General features: G+C 44.6%; 2 protein-coding genes across 5 annotated transcripts in view; both read left to right on the top strand.

Moving 5' to 3' along the window:
- Window positions 1-18149, top strand: part of QRICH1 (glutamine rich 1) — a 49939-nt gene extending 31790 nt beyond the window's left edge. For all 3 annotated transcript variants that reach the window (XM_047773842.1, XM_047773859.1, XM_047773849.1), the window contains 7 exons: window positions 6126-6303; window positions 6847-7001; window positions 8586-8700; window positions 14571-14679; window positions 15037-15188; window positions 15534-15624; window positions 17180-18149. In XM_047773842.1, the coding sequence (XP_047629798.1) occupies window positions 6126-6303; window positions 6847-7001; window positions 8586-8700; window positions 14571-14679; window positions 15037-15188; window positions 15534-15624; window positions 17180-17372 (993 nt within the window). In that variant the 3' untranslated portion in view covers window positions 17373-18149. The remainder of the gene's footprint in view (window positions 1-6125; window positions 6304-6846; window positions 7002-8585; window positions 8701-14570; window positions 14680-15036; window positions 15189-15533; window positions 15625-17179) is intronic.
- A 250-nt stretch (window positions 18150-18399) lies between these two features.
- Window positions 18400-23301, top strand: IMPDH2 (inosine monophosphate dehydrogenase 2). 2 transcript variants are annotated; one of them, XM_047773972.1, is made up of 15 exons: window positions 18400-18589; window positions 19019-19067; window positions 19283-19384; window positions 19501-19575; window positions 19904-20110; window positions 20581-20668; window positions 20742-20941; window positions 21023-21113; window positions 21211-21306; window positions 21578-21649; window positions 22318-22461; window positions 22579-22723; window positions 22818-22961; window positions 23043-23126; window positions 23229-23283. In XM_047773972.1, the coding sequence occupies exons 1-15, from the start codon at window positions 18492-18494 to the stop codon at window positions 23248-23250; spliced, it is 1617 nt and encodes a 538-aa protein (XP_047629928.1). In that variant the 5' UTR covers window positions 18400-18491; the 3' UTR covers window positions 23251-23283. The 2 variants fall into 2 exon arrangements, with proteins under 2 accessions (XP_047629928.1, XP_047629938.1); XM_047773982.1 differs by lacking the exon at window positions 21578-21649 and having other exon boundaries at window positions 18404-18589; window positions 23229-23301.
- Window positions 23302-23501: the final 200 nt, after the last annotated feature.

The following is a 23501-nucleotide window of genomic DNA, read 5'->3' as shown; positions in this document are numbered from 1 at the left end:
CCCAGAAACTGCTTTCTGAGTCACAAATGAATAGATCTAGCGGAACCCCTGTAGTTATAGCACGCAAGCTATGAACTCATCACAATGGAAAGACTGAAATTATTCTGTCTTTATCACCTGTGGACACAGCATAGGTGAATTAGGAGATCTAAAAGACCTCCTGATGGGCTTTTTTTTTTTTTTTTTGGTCTTTTAGGGCTGCGCCTGTGGCATATGGAGGTTCCTAAGACTAGGGGTCCAATCAGAGCTGTGGCTGCTGGCCTACACCACAGCCACAGCAACACAGGATCCGAGCCTCGCCTGTTACCTATCCCACAGCTCACAGCAATGCCAGATCCTTAACCCGTTGAACGAGGCCAAGGGTTTTAAACCCTCGTCCTCATGGATTCTAGTCGGGTTTGTTAACTGCTGAGTTACAACGGGAACTCCCCTGATGGGTCTTTTTAAAAGTGAGTCTTGGATAAGCCATCTATGCAGTGGGACTTCTCAAAGGTGTTAAGATAAGCCCTGGTTAGTTTTCTGTGAGGACAGTTGTGTTTCTTTTAAATTTTTTTTTCTTTTTTTGGCTGCACCAAGGTATATGGAAGTTTCCCCAGGCCACGGATTGAATCCAAATCACAGCTTCAACCTACGCCAAAGTGGTGGCAATGCCAGATCCTTAACCCACTTGAACCTATGCTGCCACAAAGACAACAATGGATTCTTAACTCACTGTGCCACAGTTGAAATAAAAGTTTTTTTTAATTTTAATTTTGTTTTTTTTTGGCTGCAGAATGCGGAAGTTCCAATCCCTGAGCCAGGGGTTGAACCTGTGCCATAGCAATGACAATATCGAATCCTTAACCGCTAGACCACCCCGGAACTCCCTGAAATTATTTTAGATTTATAGAAAAGTTGCAAAAATAGAACTGTCAAAAATCTTTGTTGTTTTTTATTTTTAAAAAAAACTCAATGAATTTTATTATATTTGTAATTGTACAACCATCATCACAACACAATTTTACATTTTCATCCCAAACCCCAGCCCATCCCTCACCCACAACCTGTCTCCTTTGGTAATCATAAATTGTTCAAAATTTGTGAGTTTCTGTTTTGCAAATAAGTTCATTGTACTCTTTTCTTATTTTATTTTTTATTTTTATTTATTAATTTATTTACTTTTTGATTTTTTTTAGGGCCGCACCCTCGGCATATGAAGGTTCCCAGGCTAGGGGTCCAATCAGAGCTGTAGCAGCCGGCCTACGCCAGAGCCCCAGCAATGCAGGATCCAAGCTGCGTCTGCAACCTACACCACAGCTCAGGGCAAACACTGGATCCTTATCCCACTGAGCGAGGCCAGGGGTCGAACCCTCAACCTCATCGAAACCACTAAGTTGGATTCGTTTTTGGTGCACCACAACAAGAACTCCCATTGTATTCTTTTTTTAGATTCCACATGTAAGTGATAGAGTATGACATTTGTGTCTCACTGTCTGACAAACCTCACTTAGCATGGTAATTCTTAGGTTCATCCATGAACATCTTTTCATGTGTTTTTTGGCCGTGTGTAAAGGCCATTATTTCATTCCTTTTTATGGCTGAGTAATATTCCATTGTGTGTATGTACTTCATCTTTATCCACTTCTTTGTTGATGGACATTTAGGTTGCTTCCATGTCTTTGGGTGTTGTATATATAGTGCTGCAATGAACATTGGAGTACATGTATCTTTTCAAGTCACGTTTTCCCTGGATAGATGCCTAGGAGTGGGATTGCTGGTTCAAATGGTAATTCTGTTTTTAGTTTTCTGAGGACTTGCCATACTGTTTTCCACAGTGATTGCACCAATTTACATTCCCACCACCAGTGTAATAGAGTTCCTTTTTCTCCACACTCTCTAGCACTTGTTTGTAGACTTTTTGATGATGACCATTCTGGCTGGTGTAAGGTGGTACCTTATAGTAGTTTTAATTTGCATTTCTCTAATAATTAGTGATGATGAACATCTTTTCATGTGTGTTTTGGCCATCTGTATGTCATCTTTGGAGAAATGTCTGTTTAGGTCTTCTGCCCATTTTTTGATGGGGTCGGGTTTTTTTGTTTGTTTTTAGGGCTGAAACTGCAGCATATGGAAGTTCCCAGGCTAAGGGTTAAATCAGAACTACAGCTGCCAGCCTGTGCCACAGCCACAGAAACATAGAATCCAAGCCACATCTGCGACCTACAGCATAGCTCACAGCAATGCTGGATCTTTAACCCATGGAGTGAGGCCAGGGAACCCTCATCCTCTTGGATACTAGTTGGGTTCATTTCCACTGAGCCATAATGGAAACTCCAAGACTTTCTTCATTTCTATTAAATCTTTTTTCTCTTTTCTGTTCCACATCAGTGATTTATACCTCTCTTATTTGTTCTTCTGCATCCTATACTCTGCTGTTGGTTGCTTCAAGTGAATTTTTTATTTCAGTTATTGTATTTTGCATCTCTGCTTGCTTAATATTTAAATCTTCTATTTCTTTGCTCATTGTTTCTTGTAATTTATCAATCTTTGCCTCTAGTTTATTTCCAAGATCTTGAATCATCTTTACTATCGTCAGTCTAAAGTCTTTTTCATGGAGGTTGATAATCTCCAGATCACTTAGCTGATTTTCTGGATTTTTTTCTTGTTCCCTTATCTGAGTCATAATTCTTCCTTTTCATTTTGTGTAGATTTTTGGTGTGGTCCCCTTTTTGCAAACAGTAGGGTTGTATCCTCTCTGATGTCTGCCCCCTTTGTGACTGAAGTTTGTTTGGGGGTTTTCTGCAGAGTTCCTGATGGGAGGGACTGGTGCCTGCCCACTGGTAGGTGGAGCTGATTCTTACCCCTCTGATGGGTGGGGCTATGTCTCTGTGTGGTTAGAAGTGGCTGTGTGCCTGCTGGGTCTTTAGGCAGCCTGTTTGCTGAAAGGTGGGGCCCAATTTTTCCAACATGGCCACCTCTAGAGGAATTCACCTTGATGATTATTCTCATGATCTTTGCCTCCAGTGTCTTTCCACCACAACAAACCACAGTCACCCCCTGTTTTCCCAGGAAATCCTCCAAGAATTGCAGGCAGATATGACCCAGTGTAAATGAATCTGACTAGTATCCATGAGGATTCAGGTTCAATCCCTGGCCTTGCTCAGAGGGTTAAAGATCCTGCATTGCTGTGAGCTGTGGTGTAGGTCACAGACATGGCTCAGATCTGGCATTGCTGTGGCTGTGGCGTAGGCCAGTGGCTACAGCTCCAATTTGTCCCCTAGCCTGGAAAGCTCCATGTGCCTTGGGTGTGGCCTTAAAAAGACCAAAAAAAAAAAAAAAAAAATCCTTGGCTCTTTTTTTTCCCCTAATTATTAATCTCGAGGCTGTCACAGATTTACCTTTTAAATCTGTAAAGTTTCTGGTCACTTGTCTAGCAGACGTTCAGTGTGGCTGTAGAGCCTCTTGACTCATGGGGGTGCTGAAGGCACTGTGCCTCATCAAAAGGAGATCTGGAAATGTGTGTGAGGCAGCTGGCACAAAGCATTGTTAGACCAGGGACCACACTCAGAAACTTATGCCATAAATGATTGACCAAACAGTAGCTGAGTGGTTTCATAGAGGCAGCAGTATATTAATCTTAGGTGACTTTGTTAAGGAACTGTTAAATATCCAGCTATCAGTCTAGAAGTAGAACAAGACAGAGTCATTGCTTCAGGTAGCAGATAGTCTAGTGGAAGTAAGAATGTATGATTTCTATTTCTTTAAATTATTTGTAAAGCAACATAATCAAGTATGACAATGTGTGCTATACACACAATGACAAAATGGGAATTCAGAAATCATTCAAGGTTAAAATAGCAGAGGATCTATGTGGATTAAAGTGGCATTTGACTTCTAGTTTATATCTTAGATTGACGGAAGAATGAAGCAACATGAATACAGAGCCTGGGGTAGACACAAGGAATATAGCCTAGAGTTAACATGAGAGGAGGGGAACTGTGGGAGAGGAGTTAGTACAGGGGGTAAAACGGCTTTCTTCACAAAGTGAAGAGGTGGTCTGATCTGTGGTAGAAAATTTTTCCAGTATCTTAAGAGTCATGATAATAAGCAGAATCAAATACTGTTGTGTAGAAACGATTGCATGTAGGAGAGACTACCTGGGAGACTTGTAATGGTGCTCTGTGCTAAGCTTTTGCTCATAGGGATGGAGTGCATCAAGCTTCTCTGCTGTCTTGGCCTGATGGTCTAAATTGCAGTTTAGGACTCTTCTTGCTTATTGGTCTCTGCTTATAATTTGCACATCTGGGCCTTTCAGTGGGAGATAATCTTTTTTGGAGTTTGTTTTAGTAAGCTTGTGTTCTTGTTCTTCAGAGGACATCTCCCCTTTGGCAAAGGAGATGTATGTCAAGGATTATTACCAGAAAAATTGGGAAGAATACATCATGCAGGAAAGATTAATTTTTCCATTTACATCACAAACATCCCATTGCGCTCCTATTCAGGCTCTGTTCTCAGTCCTCAGGATCAGAGATGAATTAGTCTCTGCCCTTGGAGCATTGATAGCCAATGGTAAGATAATTTTGCTTTGATGTGAGTTGTACCCTAAAGAGAGCTAATGTATTCCTTAACCTGGCATACCTTTTTGAAAACTCTTTTATAGCATGTCTTAAAGTCAGATTTGTGATGAAACCTCCCTCTTTTGAACTCACACCCACCTCTATCTGTTGCCCTTTTCTCCACTTTATTCCCAGGGGCCTGAAAAACATTATCTGCACAGGCTGACTCACCTTGCTAACCAGTTTTCTCTTTAACTCATGGCTGGGCCTTCTCTTTTCAAGATGATCAGTGACCTACCTCCTTGTGGCCAGATCCAACAGATGTGTGTTTTCATCTCATTTATAGCACTACATAGCATAGCAGACATGTTTGCCTTCTTGGAACTGTCCATAGGGCTTCTGTGTTTTTATACACTCCTGCTTTTCTTTCTACCCCACTGGTTATTTTTCCTTCTCAGCACACTTTGCTGGTGCCTCCTCCTACTCTATGTGAGCCATACATGTTGTTTTTCAGAGCTCAGTACTTACCCTCTTTTCTCCCTAAGGGATTTCTGTCCATTGCCACTACTTTCAGAATCCTCTAGATGAATACTTCAGAAGATGATAATCACTGACACCTTCTGTCAGGCACTGTTCTTAGTGTTACATATATTAACTCATTTAATTCTCACACCAACCTTAAGAGGTATGTACTATTATCTCCATTTTACAAATGAAAAAACCCGAGGCGTAGAGAGATTAGACAACATAGCCAAAGCTACCTTTAGTAAGTAGCAGAGTTGCCATTCAATCTTGGACAGTCTGGTTCTGGAGCCCATGTCTCAACTCATATGCAGCCCCTGTGCCGTGTTGACACACAGACCTTTCTGCCTAGACTATGCCTTTGTCCTTAGGACACTTCCCACACATTTAGCAGGCTACTTTTTATTTATTTGGGTTTGTTGAAGATATCTCAGTTCTTCATTAGCATCACATCTACCACTGTCAAAAACTATCCCATCTCAGAAAGTGATACCATTATCCACCCATTTGTTTAAGCCAGAAACCCAAGAGTCATCCTTGAGTCGGCATTCCATTAATTCTCACAGCCAGTTTGTTGACAAGCCACGTTGTTTCTACCACCAGATTTTTCAGAATCTCTTAAATCATTTCATGGCTGCCCTCATATTCTAGGCCACCAGCACCTGCTTCCATGTCTATTCTTTAGTTCATTTTCCATAGATAAGAAGAATTTTTTTATTTTATTTTTTTTAGGGCTGCAGTCGAGGCATATGGAGGTTCCCAGGCTAGGGGTTGAATCAGAGCTACACCTGCCAGCCTACACCACAACCACCACAATGCCAGATCTGAGATGCCTCTGCGACCTACATCACAGCTTACAGCAACGCTGGATCCCCAACCCACTGAGTGAGGCCAGGGATCAAACCCATATCCTCATGAATACTAGTCAGATTCATTTCCACTGTATCACAATGGGAACTACTCCAGGAGGTTTTTTAATTTAAAGATCTATAAGCAACATTTTTCTGGCAATTTTGGCAAAGGTCTAATGCGAATTAGTATTGACACATTTAATGGTTTTTCTCATAGGCTCAAACTGTTCAAGTAGCTGAAGTTGAACCACAGTCACAGCCACAGCCTTCCCCAGAACTTCTACTTCCAAATTCTCTGAAACCAGAAGAAGGGCTTGAAGTATGGAAAAACTGGGCACAGACCAAGAACGCTGAGCTAGAGAAGGATGCTCAGAACAGACTGGCACCCATTGGCAGTAAGTGTTTGGAAAGGAAAGGAGGTTGGACTCTGTCTACAATGCAGTGTTACTGAAGCAGTGGGAGGACTAGAATGGCAGGAAAATGGTGTCCCTTGGCTCTGGAGACTAGGGAGCACCATTTAAAATAGTATGCTGAATTCAAAGTGGGCAACAGCAGGCCTGACTTGCTACAAATGAGCAGGATTTGTGGGGTTTTCCAAAGACCAGGCATTTTGTACACAGGAGTTTCTGGAGTGGACCTAGCAGATCTGGACAGAGAGACTTCGGGGAGGAAATAAGAACTAGTGAGTGCACTCATGGGTCCTCTTTCTTAGCATTATCCTCATTTTTTTCTTCATATTTAATTCGGTAGATTTTGGGTATTTGATTTCATGTCTCGGCCCTAATAACGTGAATATCTTGGGGATATGTGAAGTAGGAAGGATTGTGGAAAGGAAGCTTCCTGCACCCTGATAGGCAACTCCTTCCAGGGATATGGACAACTAGTAAAGAGATGGCTGTTACTAGGACACCTGTTCACCTTTGGGACTTGTGTTGCAGGGCGTCAACTGCTGCGATTCCAGGAAGATCTCATCTCTTCTGCTGTGGCCGAGTTGAATTATGGGCTGTGTCTAATGACACGGGAAGCTCGAAATGGAGAAGGTGAACCCTATGACCCAGATGTGCTGTACTATATTTTCCTGTGTATTCAAAAGGTAGGAAACAGAACCTCATAGGAACATGTTTGAATTGTGTTCCTATTGGGTATTATTTTGGGGCAGTCAAATTAGTAAAATGGCAAGCAAGTGGTTATAGTAAACTACATAACCAGGGTTTTTGTTGTTGTTGTTGTTGTTGTTGTTTTTTGTCTTTTTGGGCCACACCGGTGGCATATGGAGGCTCCCAGGCTAGAGGTCGAATCATAGCTGTAGCCACTGGCCTATACCACAGCCACAGCAAGGTCAGATCCAAGCCTCATCTGCGACCTACACCACAGCCCACAGCAACGCCGGATCCCTATCCCACTGAGTAAGGCCAGGGATTGAACCTGTGTCTTTATGGATGCTAGTCAGATTCATCTCTGCTGAACCACAACGGGAACTCCTGTAATCAGTTTTTAAATGTACTTTTTTTAAAACTGGAGGCCTCTTGCCTTCTGAGATGCACACACTGTCTATGGAATGTATATATCTCCCTGAATAAATCTGCTTTCATTTAAAAAATAAATTGGAAAAGATCTGCATATCCATTTTATTTTATTTTATTGGCCATGCCCATAGCATGTGGGAAGTTCAAGGGCCAGGGATACTCTTGCCAAAGCAGTAAACAGGGCCACAGTAGTGACAACACCAATTCCTTAACCCACTAAGCCACCAGGGCACTGTGTACACATGCACTTTAGAAAATAAACATCATCATAATCCCACTATTTAGGAAAACTTCTGTTAAAATATATGGTATATTAGCGCCTTCTTTTTAAAATCATGAACTATTTATATAACATTTTTCGTTAAAGTAAACATGTAGTTTACTAAAAGTAAGTTATGCAAAACAAAGTATGATGCTGACATAGCTTGTTTTCTCATTTTTCCCTGCATTAATGCAAAATAATTATTTGAAGGCGTCTAGCTAGAATATACAACTGTAGTTAGGTTTTCAGGACATCTAAGATGAAGATTAACAAACTTATTTTAGGACTGGCAGTTTAGGAGAATAGAGGTGGATTTCTCAGTATTTGAATGCTGTTGTGGAGAAGCCCACAGTGTAATGGAAGAACACTTGCTGGTTGGAACTCATCCTGTTTTCTAGCCCCAAGAAAAGCCCATCTCCCGCTTTGTTTCTCTTTCTTACCAATCACCCAGAGCACTGGATGAATTGCTTTACATGCTCTGTCTCATTCTATGCTATCTCAGTCCTGGAAGGCAGGCACAGTCATCTCTTCTTTATAAACAAGGAAACTGAGCCCTCAAAATTAAAAGACTTACATGAGTTACTTAACTTACACCAAGCTAACAAGAGACTGGACCTGGAGCCTGTATCATGTGTTTTGCTACCACAGGGCAGTACCTTGGTTGGGTGAAATAGCATTTACATAATCTGCCCCACTGACCAAGAGTGTGGCGAGAGGCAGTTCACATGCTGACATGTACTGTGAAAGTGCCATATTCTGCACAGTTTTGACCCGCTGTGTTGGTTTGTTAATCAGGAGGAATGGGTAGGCAGAAGTGATGGTACTGGTAGAAAAATGCTTGCTTCCCCTCAATCTTAGCAGTACCTTTTATTGGTTATTTTTCTTTCAGTATCTTTTCGAAAATGGACGGGTTGATGACATTTTCTCTGATCTTTATTATGTTCGATTCACGGAGTGGCTGCATGAAGTTCTGAAGGATGTTCAGCCCCGAGTCACTCCACTTGGTAAGAATCTTCCTAGTCTTTGGCTATCTTTCCCACCTGGGTTTTAAAAGGATCACCTGCTTGTATGGCTGGCTGGGATAGCATGTGGGTAAAAGAAGGCTATAAATCCTAGGCACCAGCATTGGTCTCTCTGCTGCTTGGCCTGATGTGGAAGGGGCACTGCTCACCAGACAACCCAGCTGGTGCCAAGAACCAGCAAGTATGTGGGGGCATGCAGAGTGTAGAGTAGTTACTTACTGTTTTTTTCCTATTTAAATTTATTGTTTAAAATTGAATCCTTGTAAAAATTAAGAATTATGAACAGTTTGATCTGGAGGTTAATTTTGTTACATCTTAATATTTTACATATATAGAACATAAATTTCACCCATGGATAACCTGGACTGCATGTTGTGTTGCAAAGAACATGAGTTCACTAAAATCTATAGTTTACATTGCATTTCACTCCTTGTGTTGTATGTTCTGTGGATTTTGGCAAATGTATAATGACATATATCCACAATTCAGTATCATACAGAAGTTTCACTACCCTAAAATCTCCTGTGTTCCACCTTTTATCCTTCTCTCCTTCCTCCTGAATCTTTGGCAACCTCTGATCTTCTTGTCGTCTCCATATTTTGCCTTTTCCAGAATGTCATATAGTTAGAATAATTCAGTATTAATTTGTTTCAGTAACTTCCTTCACTTAGCAATATACATTTAATTTTCCTATGTGTCTTTCCATGTCTTGATAGCTCATTTCTTTTTAATTGCTGAATAATATTCCATTTTATGAGTGTATCACAGTTCGTTTTTCCATTTACCTATTAAAGGATATTTTGGTTGCTTCCAGGTTTTGGCAGTTATGAATAAAGCTGCTGTGAACGTTGTGTGCAGGTTCTTGGTGAAAGAATAGATCAGTGGAACAGAATAGAGAGTCCAGAAATAGAGCCACACAAATATAATCAATTTGTCTTTGACAAAAGAGCAAAGGCACTTATATGAAGAAAGGATAATCTTTTCAACTAATGGTTCTGGAACAACTGGATATCTACATTCAAAAAAAAAAAAAATGAGGGGGAGTTCTTGTTGTGACTCAGCGGTAACAAAGTATTCATGAGGATGTGGCTTTGATCCCTGGCTTTGCTCAGTGGGTTAAGAATCCAGTGTTGCTGTGAGCTGTGGTGTAGGTCAGAAGTTGCAGCTCTGATTGACCCCTAGCCTGGGAACTTCCATATGCCACAGGTGGGGCCCTAAAAAAGGAAAAAAAAAAAGAAAGAAAGAAATGAGGGAGTTCCCGCTGTGGCACAGTGGCTTAGGAATCTGACTGCAGTGGACCTGGTTGCTGGGAGGTTTGGGTTTGGACCCTAACCCAGTCCAGGTGGTTAAAGGATTTCACTTGCTGTGGCTTGGATTTAGTCCCTGGCTTGGGGATTTCCATATGCCGTGGGTGCAGCCATTAAAGAAAACAAAAAGAAAAGAAAAAAATGAATTTTAAACTGAGACCTTACACCCTTCACAAAATTAACTCAAAATGAATAATAGACCTAAATGTAAATCATAAAACTATAAAACTCCTGGAAGATAAAATAAGAGAAAATCTAAGTGACTTTGTGTTTGGTGGTGACTTTTTTTGGTGCTGACCTATAGCGCAGCCATAGGTTTGATACCTGGCCCAGGAATTTCCACCTGCCTCTGGTGAAGCCAAAAAGAAAAAAAAAAGGTATCATTGACATACAACATTATATTAGTTTCAGGTATACAACAATGATTTGATATAATATGTATGTATTGTGAAATGATCTAGTCTAGTTAACATTTGTGCTCAGTTGTATGCTTATTAACTTTTACAGTTATTTTTTAAAACAATTTTTCAGTACATACTATGTGCCAGGCAATTCCAGGTGTAGAAAGTATAATTCGGTAGTGAACAAAATGGAGCTTAGGAGTTCCTGGTGTGGCACAGCAGATCACTGGTGTCTCTCAGGTGCTGGGGCATAGGTTCCATCCCTGGCCTGGCACAGTGGGTTAAAGGATCTGGCATTGCCACAACGGAAGTGTAGGTTCCAACTGTGGCTTGAATCTGATCCCTAGCCCAGGAACTCCATATGCAATGGGGTGGCCAAAAAAGAAAAAAAAAAATGGAGCTTACAATATAAAAGAGGAAGACTGCTAGATAAGCAAATTAATGTATGGTAATTAAGTTCTTTAAAGAACAAAGCACAGAGGCTAGAAAGTGTTAAGGGCAGGAGGGAGGCCTTTCTTAGGGGCTCTCATTAGAACCCAGTCACTCTATGTGTTTTGCAAATTTTCAAGTCATGTGTGGCTCTACAGAGTTTGCTTTTTAAAACTTTATTATGCAAACATAAAGCACATATCAAAGTAAATGGAATAGATTAATGACATTCCCATGTACCCTCTCACTGTCCACGGCAAATCATGTTTCATATATACTCTGCTGTGTTTTTCCTTTCCTGTATTATTACTCTTTTATTTAATGATTTTTTTTTCCCATTATAGCTGGTTTACAGTGTTCTGTCAATTTTCTACTGTACAGCAAGGTGATCCAGTCACACATACATTCCTTTTTCTCACATTATCATGTTCCATCATAAGTGACTAGATACAGTTCCCAGTGCTCTACAGCAGTATCTCATTGCTTATCCATTCCAAAGGCAATAGTTTGCATCTATTAACCTCAAATTCCCAGTCTGTCCCACTCCAACCCCCCCCACCCTGGCAACTGCAAGTCTGTTCTCCGTGTCCATGATTTTCTTCCCATGTTATTTTGAAGTAAATCCCAGATACTTATCCATAAATATTTTAATATGTGTTATTGGTGAATACTACACCAATAACACATATTAAAATATTTTTTTTAAAAAACTGTAGTATTATAAAATAAAGTGTAATATATTAAAATATTTTTTAAAAAAGACAAGTCCTGGAGTTCCCATAGTGGCGCAGTGGTTAACGAATCTAACTAGGAACCATGAGGTTGCAGGTTCAATCTCTGGCTTTGCTCAGTGGGTTAAGGATCCGGTGTTGCCGTGATCTGTGGTGTAGGTCGCAGACGCGGCTCGGATCCTGAGTTGCTGTGGCTCTGGCGTAGGCCGGCGGCTACAGCTCCGATTAGACCCCTAGCCTGGGAACCTCCATGTGCCAAGGGAGCAACCCTAGAAAAGGCAAAAAAACAAAACAAAACATAATCTCATCAAAATCTGTCTTTTGTTTGATTTCTAATTGTCTCATAAATGTCATAATTTTGTTTGTATGAATCAAGGTGCAGATAAGTTCTACACATTGAAATTGCTGATATACCTTACGTTTAGTTTTAACCTTTAATTTCCTCTTTGTTTTTCTTGCAATTTACTTACGGGAAAAACCAACCTTTTAAATGATTACACAGTCTCAATTTTTGCTTATTATATATCCATACTGTAATTTAAAGATATTCTTCTGTCCTCTGTATTTAGTTAATTTGTAGTTGCATAAATTCACTAGGAGTTGCAAGTGGTGGTATTCTAATGTTATTACTTCTCCATTATTAACTGAAATACAAAGAGAAACTTTCCCTTGTCAACTCTTTGATTTCCTAGTAGTATAGATTATATAGAAGAGGCAGAATAAGAGCTTGTTTGTTCTCCTTTGTTTAGCAGTTTTCACAGTAATGATTTGGTTCACCAGCCTCCCCCAGCTACATTTTTGTTTGTTTAAAGAATTATTGTGAACTAAAACATTTAATATGATTTAATTCATTGCAATTGTTATCTTTACTGATGCACAGATTTTGTCTCATCCTTGGCCATTTGGAACCTCTTTAAATTGGCTCTTAGGTGCCTTTGACATGACCCTATTTCCTTGATTTATGGTTTGACAAAATGTTCCAGGCTCATCCTTGTCATTTTCTGTCCCAGTGTGGAATTGGCCAGTTCTCTCCACAGAGCCTGGTTCCTTTCAGTCTTAAATGGTATTTCATTAGCCCAGTCTGGATGGTAGGGGTGCTTATTGCTCCTGAGTTGGTCATGGTTTCTAGACCTTTCAGTGGGCATAACTAAAAAATATATATACAAAATAGATTATTTGGGGAGTTCCTGTAGTGGCTTAGCAGTAATGAACCCAACTAGTATCCATGAGGAAGTGGTTTCAATCCCTGGCCTCGCTCAGTAGGTTAAGGATCCCGTGTTGCTGTGAGCTGTGGTGTGGGTCATCGCAGACGAGGCTCAGATCCTGCGTTGATGTGGCTATGGTGTAGGCTGGCAGCGCCAGCTCCGATTTGACCCCAACCTGGGAACTTCCATATGCCACACCTCCATCTCTAAAATTAAAAAAAAAAAAAAAGCAAAGTAGATCATTTTGTTGTTTTGCAGTTCAGTTTTAGAACTATGAAAGCTTTTGTATGATATTTCTAACTGTATTTCCTGTCTTCCATGTCAGGAGTTATGGTTTTCAGGCATGAAAGTTCACTTTAAGTTGTGTCATTAAGTGATTAAAGGGAGTTCCCGTTGTGGCCTAGAGGGTTAAGAATCTGACTAGTATCCATGAGTATGCAGGTTCAGTCCCTGACCTCGCTCAGTGGGTTAAAGGGTCTGGCGTTGCCATGAGCCGTGGTGTAAGTTGCAGATGCAGTTCTAATCTGGCTTTGCTGTGGCTGTGGTATAGGCTGGGAGCCGCAGCTCTGATTCGACCCCTAGCCTGGGAACTTCCATATGCCTTGGGTATGGCCCTAAAAAGAAAAAAAAAAAGTGATTAAAGCAAGGGAAGTGACACCAGGTGGCAGAGTGAACCCGGAGAAAATAGGGCACGCCAAGGTATGCCGCACGACTCGTAGGGCTGGTTTTCCCTGAGGTGAGCGATCTTCTGTCACTCATCCTGCTTAAGTTATATCTGAGAGCAAGGAAGTTTGTCTCATTCCCATTGGGTCATAGAAATAGAAGAGTAGAGGCATTGATGCCCTAAGGAGATGGATATGCACTCATGGAGTCAGGGCCAATTTTGGCAAGAACAGAGAAAAGGAATGTATTGGGCAGAATTTTTCCCCCCTACTTCTAGGAAGTGCCACCCTCACTGCCTGCCTGGAGAATCCTGAAACTCCTGTGGGAGGATGCTGGTTGCTGCTGGTTTCACCATGTCCTCAGTGCCTGGCACACATATACTTGGATATTGATTGTTGAATGAACACATGAAGGGGGCCTGGTGATCACCCCAAGTGTCATCTTCCTTTAGTGTAGTTCTGCTTGCCCAAGGCTCTTGATCAAACCACTGCCCTTTGCCCCTTTCCACTTTTTAGTTAGCTTATAAACACAATAAAACCTGCTCAATGGGAAAAACCTATAATAGATCTTAATACCATTCTCCTCTTTATCCAGAGGGGGCGAGGATGGACTTGCTTTCTAGAGATAGAAGACATGAGAGAAGGTTTAACAAGGGCAAACAGGGGCATGTATACCAGTCTTTTGGGCATGGACACCTTTGAAAATATGATGGAAGCTCTTTACTCTCTTTTCAGAGAAGCATGCATGTGTACAGAAGTTTATTTATAGTTTTGAGCATTTCAGTCTCTCTGAGGGCAGTCTTTTCACCCCATATTATCCTGAGATTAGAGGAAGAATTAATGTCAGGTAAGAGCAATCATATATGGCAGTGGTTCTCAAAGTATGCTCTTAAGAACTTGTTAGAAACACACATTATCAGGTCCTACCTCAGAAACTTGGGTTGGGACGCATTGTTTATGTTTTAACAAGCTTCTCAGATGCTTCTGCCATATCCCAGGAAGACTTCTTCAGTTAAACTTGTTCTCCTGCGTGGTCCTTGTGCCTCACACCTCCATCCTGCACCTTTGAGGGACTGCCTGCCATCCTCTTGTTGTAGCAGTGCTCTATTCCTCCTAGGCTATGTCCTGCCCAGCCACGTGACTGAGGAGATGCTGTGGGAGTGCAAGCAGCTTGGGGCTCACTCCCCTTCCACCTTGCTGACCACCCTCATGTTCTTTAACACCAAGTAAGTGTTCTAGAGGCTCTGTGCTTAGCCATTGCTGGCATCTGCCAAGTGAATAGGGTAGAAACTATCCAGATGGACTTCTGAATTCCTTTGACATATTTGAGAGCCTTTGGGCTACTGAAAGCCCTCAGTCACACCTGGCTACATTTTGTGTGGTGACTAATGAGGCAGACACCCTTGCCAGATCCCTACTATCAGTCTTTACGTGGCTCCTCCACTAGACAGTTTATTTGGGTGTGGGCCTGCCCATATTCTGGGACTGTGGGCAGCAGCTCCTCTGAAGCACTGATGGCAGAGGGTAAGTCATCATCTCCTCCTGGCACCCCTCCCTTTGCCTTGCTTTCACTTGTGGTGCAGATACTTCCTCTTGAAGACAGTGGACCAGCACATGAAGCTGGCCTTCTCCAAGGTCTTACGACAGACAAAGAAGAACCCCTCTAATCCTAAGGATAAAAGCACGAGTATTCGGTACCTGAAGGCACTTGGGATACACCAGACTGGCCAGAAAGGTAGGGGAAGAGGAAGGCAGGGGTTGCAGAAACAGGTGTACTAGGCCTGCCCTGCCCTTGTGCCTGGGGTAGAGGTGGGGTGGGGGCTAGTGCTGAATGTAAAGATTGGAATTTTCTAGATAGGAATTTTCCATTCCCTTCTTCTCAACCAGAAACTCTAGAAACAGAGATGCCCCAGGAATGACAGCTGTCTTTTCTTTTCATACCCACCACCCATGCCTCATACCCTTTTCCTTCCCAGTTTTTCCCGATTGGGATGGCTAGAAGCCTATGGTTCCTAATCTGAGCCTGAGCCAAGGTAGTCTGATACCATGTCTGTGGTGGTGGGTGGGATATGTTTTATAGTTACAGATGACATGTATGCAGAACAAACGGAAAATCCAGAGAATCCCCTGAGATGTCCTATCAAGCTCTACGATTTCTACCTCTTTAAATGGTGAGGAGGCTTTATTGTGACTGGGTAGTGTGTGTGTGTGTGTGTGTGTGTGTGTGTGTGTGTGTCATCCTGTAGTTTCATGCTGAGTAAAAACACACTTGCAAAAAGATAAATACAGAAGCACCTTTATTGGTTTTCCCAAAACATGTGCCTACACATGGTCCCCTTTCTAGTAGAGAGGATGAAGTTAGAGGGTGGGTAGTAGACTGTCTCTGTCACATATTGACCATAGCCCTGCATCTTCCTGGCCTTGACCTTTTGTCACTAGCATCATCAATCTAGGGGGAGGGAACTCCTTTCCTTGGCTTTTGCTGTCCTTTGCCTCTGCAGTTTGACATACCATCTTCATAGCAATGCCATAAAATCTTTCTACATTGTAGATCTTATCATGTTACTTAGGTTACAACCTACATTGGTTTCCTTTTACGCTACAGAGAAAGACAGTAATCCTAGTGTGGCATCAGGGCCTTTCATGCACTCTCCCTTGTTAACCTCATGTTCATATAGCTCTTGGCTCTCTAGACATACTGGCTCCTTTCCATTGAAAGGTAGGGGTATCATGCTTTTCCTCTTCAGGACCTCTACACAGTGAGTTTGTGGCACAGCAGGTTAAGGATTTGGCATTGTCACTGCAGTGGCTTGGGGTGCTGCTGTGGTGTGGGTTCAGTCCCTGGCCTGGGATTGAAACTTCCATATGCTGGGGGCACCACCAAAACAAACAAAAAACAAGGTCTCTACACAGACTTTTCCCTATTGGGCAAACTCTGCCACCACCACCCACCTGTTTGGCTAGTTAGCTCCTATCCATCCTTAAAACAGCTTTATCAGGGAAGCAGTTCCTGATTCTCAACCTGTTCCCTCAGGCTGTAGCACTTACTACTGTTTGTCATTTTGAGTCTTTATGTAAATGGTTAATTGCTGTCTGTCTCCCCTCTTAGCTGAAAGCTCCATAACATAGACGCTTGGGCCTTACTCATTTCTTTTAAAATCAGCACCTAGTGCAGGCCTGGCGCACAGTAGCCCTTTGAGAAATCTTGAATCAGTGCATGAATAACTGTTAGAGGATAACTTGTGCTAAGTATTTAAGAGAAGTACAGCCCAATATTGAGGGGCTTTGAGTCCACGTACAGGCCCCCAGCATCACAGTGAAGCTGAGAAGTCAGAGTCCCTCTGGGGAAATTGAGAAATTATCAATGGATGAGGTAGAGGAAACAGCATAAGCTGTTTTCTTGAAGACAGACCTTCTGAGTGGTGAAGTTGGTTTCTAGTGAGATTGGATGGACTCAAGTAGATGAACCCTGGGAGTCCAAGTGAGAAGAATCACACCTGGCAGCATGTGAGGGAGGAGCAGAAGGTAGGCACCCTGTCAGTGGCATTTGCAGTAACTCCAAAGGGATGTCCTAGAGGTAGTGTGTGTTGGCTGCATGGAATTGAGGAACTGTGTGACTACCTTCCAGAACTTCCTATCTTTTGGAGAGCATTTGTCCAGGAGGTTCAAGGTGGGAGGGTTGAGATTATGGTGGTTTCACCCAGCTTTCACCCATATATCCTTCAGCCCTCAGAGTGTGAAAGGCCGGAATGACACCTTTTACCTGACGCCGGAGCCGGTGGTGGCTCCCAACAGCCCAATCTGGTACTCGGTCCAGCCTATCAGCAGAGAGCAGATGGGACAGATGCTGACTCGAATCCTGGTGATACGAGAAATTCAGGAGGCCATAGCAGTGGCTAATGCAAGCACCATGCACTGAGATCCCTCAGCCGTGGTTCAAGGGAGACGATCCAGGAAAAAACGGACAGACTTTCACACTAAAGAAGAGGCCTCCATTTTTTTCTTTTCTTTTTTATTGGTGTAGTTATGAAGCCTTTCAGACTGCTTCTGTTTAAAATGTAAAAGGAAACTTTGCCCCCGTGCATCTTCATAAACCTGCTGTGGCAGACTCCTCAGCCCATGGGGGCTCTGGGTTTCCTGAGAGCCAGATGTTCTAGAAAGTTGCTGGCTGACTTTTTTTTGTTTGGGGCCTGAGGAAAGGGCTTGGACTGTTAAGAGAAATGTGGCCCCTTATCCTTCCTCCAGAAAGATGGAATTAATGATGGATGGACCCTACAGAGAGATCTCTCCAGCTGGCTTCCATTATGACTGGCAGACATTGCTGACCACAGGGGAGCGAGCCATGGCCTTTTCTTTCTTCATGCTCAGACATAAATCTAGCATCTTAATGGAAGGAAAATGAGGGGGAACTTCAATTATGATTTATTAAAGACAATTTCTATTACACCCTTCTTTATGACAAATGACATTTTAGATGTTAAAGTAAAAACTTTACCTTTTTTTTTGTTTGTTTGTTTTTGGTTTTTTTTTTTTTTTTTTTTTTTTTGGCCTAACATTGAGGCCTTAAACCTGAGGCTCCTGTGCCTGATGGAATTCTTGTAACATACACTTGTGTATCATATAAAGATACCACTCTGTTTCTCTTATGTATTCTTAATCTAGTTGTTTATTAAGAATGACAAGCACGTGTTTTCAACATGCTAGTGAACAATGTCTCTTTATTTGGGAGGAAGCTGGGGGGACAGTGGCAGCAAAGCCTTGCTTGTTAATTTAAAGGGGCAAGGTCTTGCGGGAGCGGGTAGCGATAGGGGAACAGCTCTACCAGGCGACGCAGCTAGAGCATGCTCTGCGCTTGCGTTTCCTCCCGCCAGCTCCTCCCTAAAGGCGTGTGGGCTCCGCCCGTGCGTGCTGCGTCCTGACGTCAGCGGCGCGCAGGGCGCAGTGACGATTTCGGCTGGTTTATATTGGCGCGGCCCAGAAGGCAGAGGCCTCTGCGGCGCGGTCCTCGGAGACACGCGGCTTAGCCCCCGCGTTGGCCATGGCCGATTACCTGATTAGTGGGGGCACGTCCTACGTACCGGACGACGGGCTCACGGCTCAGCAGCTGTTCAACTGCGGGGACGGCCTCACGTACAAGTGCGGGCTTAGCGGACTCACCTGGGCGAGGAGAGGGGCGGCGCGCTGGGTTGGGAGGCCGGGTGGGGCTTCCTTTGAGCCTACTTGGACTCAGGCGTGGGAGACAGGTTCAGGAAATTAGCCACACATCTCTGAGGTTCCGTTTGAAGCGGGCGGGATGGAGGAGGCATCTTGGTAGTGCTTGGCATTTCAGGCTAGAAATTCCAATCTCCGGGCACATGGAGTTGTCAGGGTTCCAGGGGCGCCGATGACAGCTAGGTGGCAGAAGAGGTCTCTTGTCTCCATCTCTACCTTCTTTTCTGCCTTGCCTGTGATACTCGGGCTAGTTCATTGTCCTCTCTGCGCAAATGCCTTAAGAGATGATCTATGGGGATGGTGTTTCAGGCTGCTGTAATCCTGACCCTTACTCCCATTTCCCCTCCCCTTTAGTGACTTTCTCATTCTCCCTGGGTATATCGACTTCACAGCAGACCAAGTGGTGAGTATGGACAGGAGTTGGATGGGTGTAAAGTTTAGGTAAGATGCTGCTGCTGTCCCCTTTGGCTCCCTCACCAGTTTGGGTTTGGGGGTGGATTCTATGGAAGGGAAGAGTCTTACTGGCATGCAGGTCATAAAGGGCACTTGTTTTGTGGGGAACGTGGCACTGACCTGAAGTATATGAGGTGCTTTTGCATATTGGCCTTATTTCTTTAGGACCTCACCTCTGCTCTGACTAAAAAGATCACTCTGAAGACCCCACTGGTTTCCTCACCCATGGACACAGTCACAGAGGCTGGGATGGCCATAGCAATGGCGGTGAGCATTGTCACATATGAGGGTAGAAGCAGAGGTCCCATCTCTTGTCAAAGGCATACAATGATGCCACTCTTCTTTGTCCCTGTTTCCCTATTTTCTTTTGGCATCTGCTGCAGCTTACGGGTGGTATTGGCTTCATTCACCACAACTGTACACCAGAATTTCAGGCCAATGAAGTTCGAAAAGTGAAGGTCAGAAGGGCAAGGATCGTGGTCAAGAGCTCCTGGGAATTGCACTGAGGTGGAGTGGGGTGGGAGTGGGGGACTTATTCTTTTAATTTAGCATCCTTTTTTCCCACTGTGGGGGTTCAGTTCCTCAGAAGAGCCTGAGACCCTGTGTCTTAAAGCAACAGAAGAGGACCAGGTAGACAGTGCCTACAGCCTACCCATGTCTCCTAGTTCTGGGTTTGAAGTGTTTGTGTGATTTCATCTTGTGGCATTGCCAAAGGGGGGTTGGCACAGATCCCAGGCTTTAGACCAAGAACTTGGTGAAAGTGCCCCTTTTCACCATCCCTTCCAGAAATATGAGCAGGGATTCATCACAGACCCGGTGGTCCTCAGTCCTAAGGATCGAGTGCGGGATGTCTTTGAAGCCAAGGCCCAGCATGGCTTCTGTGGTATCCCCATCACTGACACAGGCCGGATGGGGAGCCGCCTGATGGGCATCATCTCTTCAAGGGACATTGATTTCCTCAAGGAGGAGGAGCATGACAGGTTTCTAGAAGAGGTGGGTGTCACTGACAGCAGAGCCAAACACTAACAGCCCTGGCTAAAGACAAGGTTCCTTTTCTTTGAATGGCATGACTGAAGGCCACTGCTGTTCAGGAAAGATGAATGCCCAGCTAAGTTTCTGACCCTTTCATGGGGTTCTTGAGTCCATGGCATACCAGAGGCTTTCAATCTGCCCAAATATTTGCCAGCATACCCCTGCTTTTTGCCACATCCAGAGTGGAGGCAGTGCTCAAGGACCAGCTTTAGCCTGTTGTCCTTGCTTTATTGTGGCTTTCTCTGCAATGTAATAAGCTGCTCCATGTATCTGGTGCTCTTTCTATTCAGCATTTGCTCTTGCCACTAGATGCTGCAGGCAGTTGGGTGTACTTAAGGAGGGTGGTCTGGATATACCTGTGTCTTTGGAACCTCACCCCTGAGTTAGGGCAGGGTCTCTTGGGAGGTCCTCACTGCTCCCTTCTCTCCTAGATCATGACAAAGAGGGAAGACTTGGTGGTAGCACCTGCAGGCATCACATTGAAGGAAGCAAATGAAATTCTGCAGCGCAGCAAGAAGGGTAAGTCCTAGAGGTAGAAGGGGTTCTGTAGCCAAAAACCATGGTACTGATTCATGTCCTGTCCTGCCCCCAGGAAAGTTACCTATTGTAAATGAAGATGATGAGCTGGTGGCCATCATTGCCCGGACAGACCTGAAGAAAAATCGAGATTACCCACTGGCCTCCAAAGATGCCAAGAAGCAGCTGCTGTGTGGAGCAGCTATTGGCACTCATGAGGATGACAAGTATCGGCTGGACTTGCTAGCCCAGGCTGGTGTGGATGTAGTGGTTTTGGTGAGCTGCTGCACAGGCAGGGTGGGGCGGTAGGAATAGCTGCCATACCATAGTATTACTCAGCCTTCCTTCCTGTCCCAGGACTCTTCCCAGGGAAATTCCATCTTCCAGATCAACATGATCAAGTACATCAAAGAGAAATATCCCAGTCTCCAAGTCATTGGAGGCAATGGTGAGAAAGGATTGGGCACTGAAGGATGTGGGGCAAGAAGGGGAACTACATTCCCGCCTATAACTTCATTTGAGCCTTTCACTGTTCCTTACTTCAGTGGTCACCGCTGCTCAGGCCAAGAACCTCATTGATGCTGGTGTAGATGCCCTGAGGGTGGGAATGGGCAGTGGCTCCATCTGCATCACTCAAGAAGGTAAGAAGATGCTTTGGCAGGACCCTCAGAGACCTGGCTTTATCAAGGACCTTAGCCCCACATGCCCTGGAGCCAAGTGCTCTTACAGGAACTACACTGAGTCCTCCAATAGGGGCAGCCCCAGGGCCAAACAGGCTCCTTGGATGAGTAACATGCTGGAAGCAAGATGAGCTCTTGTCATTCTTCACCTGCCACTTCTCCCCTGCCTAGCCTGGCCTCCCAGCTCCTGCTCCGCACCCTCTCTAAACTCTGGTCTGTTTGTTTTATTTAGCGGCTCCCAAGATCCCTCCAGACATAAAGTCCCACAGCCCCAAATGCCCTTCTACTGTCACGGGCTGCTATAGTAAGTCTGGCCCGGCCCACTGGCCCAGCCCAGCTGCCCACTGCCCGGCTGCTTGGTTGACTGTAGCTGTAGCTCCCGGGGTTTGTGGTGCTGATGGGTGGGCAGGGCAAACTGAATGACAGACCATGGTTTTGGGAACTGCTCAAGAACACAGCTCCCATCTCTTCCTGGGATGCTTGTAGGGCAGGACCTCCTCCAGGTAGGCCCTGCCCTGCCCGTGTCTCTTGCAGTAGTCACAGGTTAAGAACCAGCTATGGGATCCACTCTTCTTCCACACCATCACTGCCCCTGATCTTGCCTGAGCTGCCCACAATGCAGGGAGCAAAGGGTGGGCCTCTGGGTACTAACTGCACCGTGACCCCTACCCAACCTGATGCCAATTGGGAGGGGCTTTCACAGCTGCTGACTGCATGTGCCTGAGGCTGCCCTGGGCCATGCATACATGCACGCGCACACGCGAAGGGTGAGTGGAGTTCCATCACAGCTATTTGTACTGTTCACGGCAGCTGGGACAGTAGCCATCCCAGACAAGACTTCCTCAGCCAGGCTGCAGTCCTGGTGCAAGTGTAGCGAGAGCTCCTGGGTGCCGATTGTGGCCACAGAGCTTGCTTGTCCCCCCCGCACCCAACTAACCCCCCCCCCACACTTCTTCCTCCATGTCTCAACAGTGCTGGCATGTGGGCGTCCCCAAGCAACAGCAGTGTACAAGGTGTCAGAATATGCACGGCGATTTGGTGTTCCTGTCATCGCTGACGGAGGAATTCAAAATGTGGGCCATATTGCCAAAGCTTTGGCCCTTGGGGCCTCCACAGGTGAGGCTTACACCCAGGAAGCCTGGTGGGACTGCTTTCCTAATGCAGTCAGGGTCTTCCCACAGCACTCCTTCTATCCACAATTATGATGGGCTCCCTCCCTCCTCCTGTCCATAGTTATGATGGGCTCCCTCTTGGCTGCTACCACTGAGGCCCCTGGCGAGTACTTCTTCTCTGATGGGATCCGACTAAAGAAATATCGTGGCATGGGTTCTCTTGATGCCATGGACAAGCATCTCAGCAGCCAGAACCGATATTTCAGGTGGGACAGGCAAGCCATTTACTGCATGCTAACTCTACATTGGCAGTATCATCAAGGCTCTGACCCTGTCTGTGTTTCTTGCCTCTTCTTGCAGTGAAGCTGACAAAATCAAGGTGGCCCAGGGGGTGTCTGGGGCTGTGCAGGACAAAGGATCCATCCACAAATTTGTTCCATACTTGATTGCCGGCATCCAGCACTCCTGCCAGGACATTGGTGCTAAGAGTTTAACCCAAGTCCGGTAAGTTTAGGGAGCAGGGCCATTGACTAGAGGGGCTGGACCAGGGCCAGCTCCCCACATCTGACAACCACCCCTGTTCAGAGCCATGATGTATTCTGGGGAGCTCAAGTTTGAAAAGAGAACATCTTCAGCTCAGGTTGAAGGTGGCGTCCACAGCCTTCATTCGTAAGTGACCAACCCTTTCCATTTGTCTGTCCTTGGGGTTGAGGTGTCTCCCATGCCTTGGTCTTCCTGCCCTCACCCTCACAGCTGGTCCTCTGCCAACAGGTATGAGAAGCGTCTTTTCTGAAAAGGGATACAGCACACCCCCTTGGTTTTTCAATAAAAGTTTGAAAAAAAGTGATGCCTGATCTTTGAGGTCAACAACAAGCAGGTAGTGCTCTGCAGCTGCCACCATCACAGATACACACCAACACGGTACCCTCATTTCCAGGGAAAACCTCAAGCCCTGAGATGAGGGTGCTGTGAGCACCTGGACGTAGGCGGTAGTGCTAGATTCAGAAAGTCCCTTCTCTGGCAGCTCAGACCAGTTCTGGCTCC

The sequence above is a fragment of the Phacochoerus africanus genome, chromosome 1, assembly GCF_016906955.1.
Source record: "Phacochoerus africanus isolate WHEZ1 chromosome 1, ROS_Pafr_v1, whole genome shotgun sequence".
Lineage (NCBI taxonomy): Eukaryota > Metazoa > Chordata > Mammalia > Artiodactyla > Suidae > Phacochoerus > Phacochoerus africanus.
The sequence above is the reverse complement of the archived record's forward strand: the minus strand, read 5'-3'. Positions and strand labels throughout refer to the sequence as shown.

Coding starts and splice junctions, on each gene's coding strand:
- IMPDH2 (XM_047773972.1), top strand. CDS start 18,492: ATGGCCGATTACCTGATTAGTGGGGGCACGTCCTACGTACCGGACGAC. Junction 21,114..21,210: donor CCAAGTCATTGGAGGCAATG/GTGAGAAAGGAT, acceptor TCCTTACTTCAG/TGGTCACCGCTGCTCAGGCC. Junction 21,307..21,577: donor CATCTGCATCACTCAAGAAG/GTAAGAAGATGC, acceptor TGTTTTATTTAG/CGGCTCCCAAGATCCCTCCA.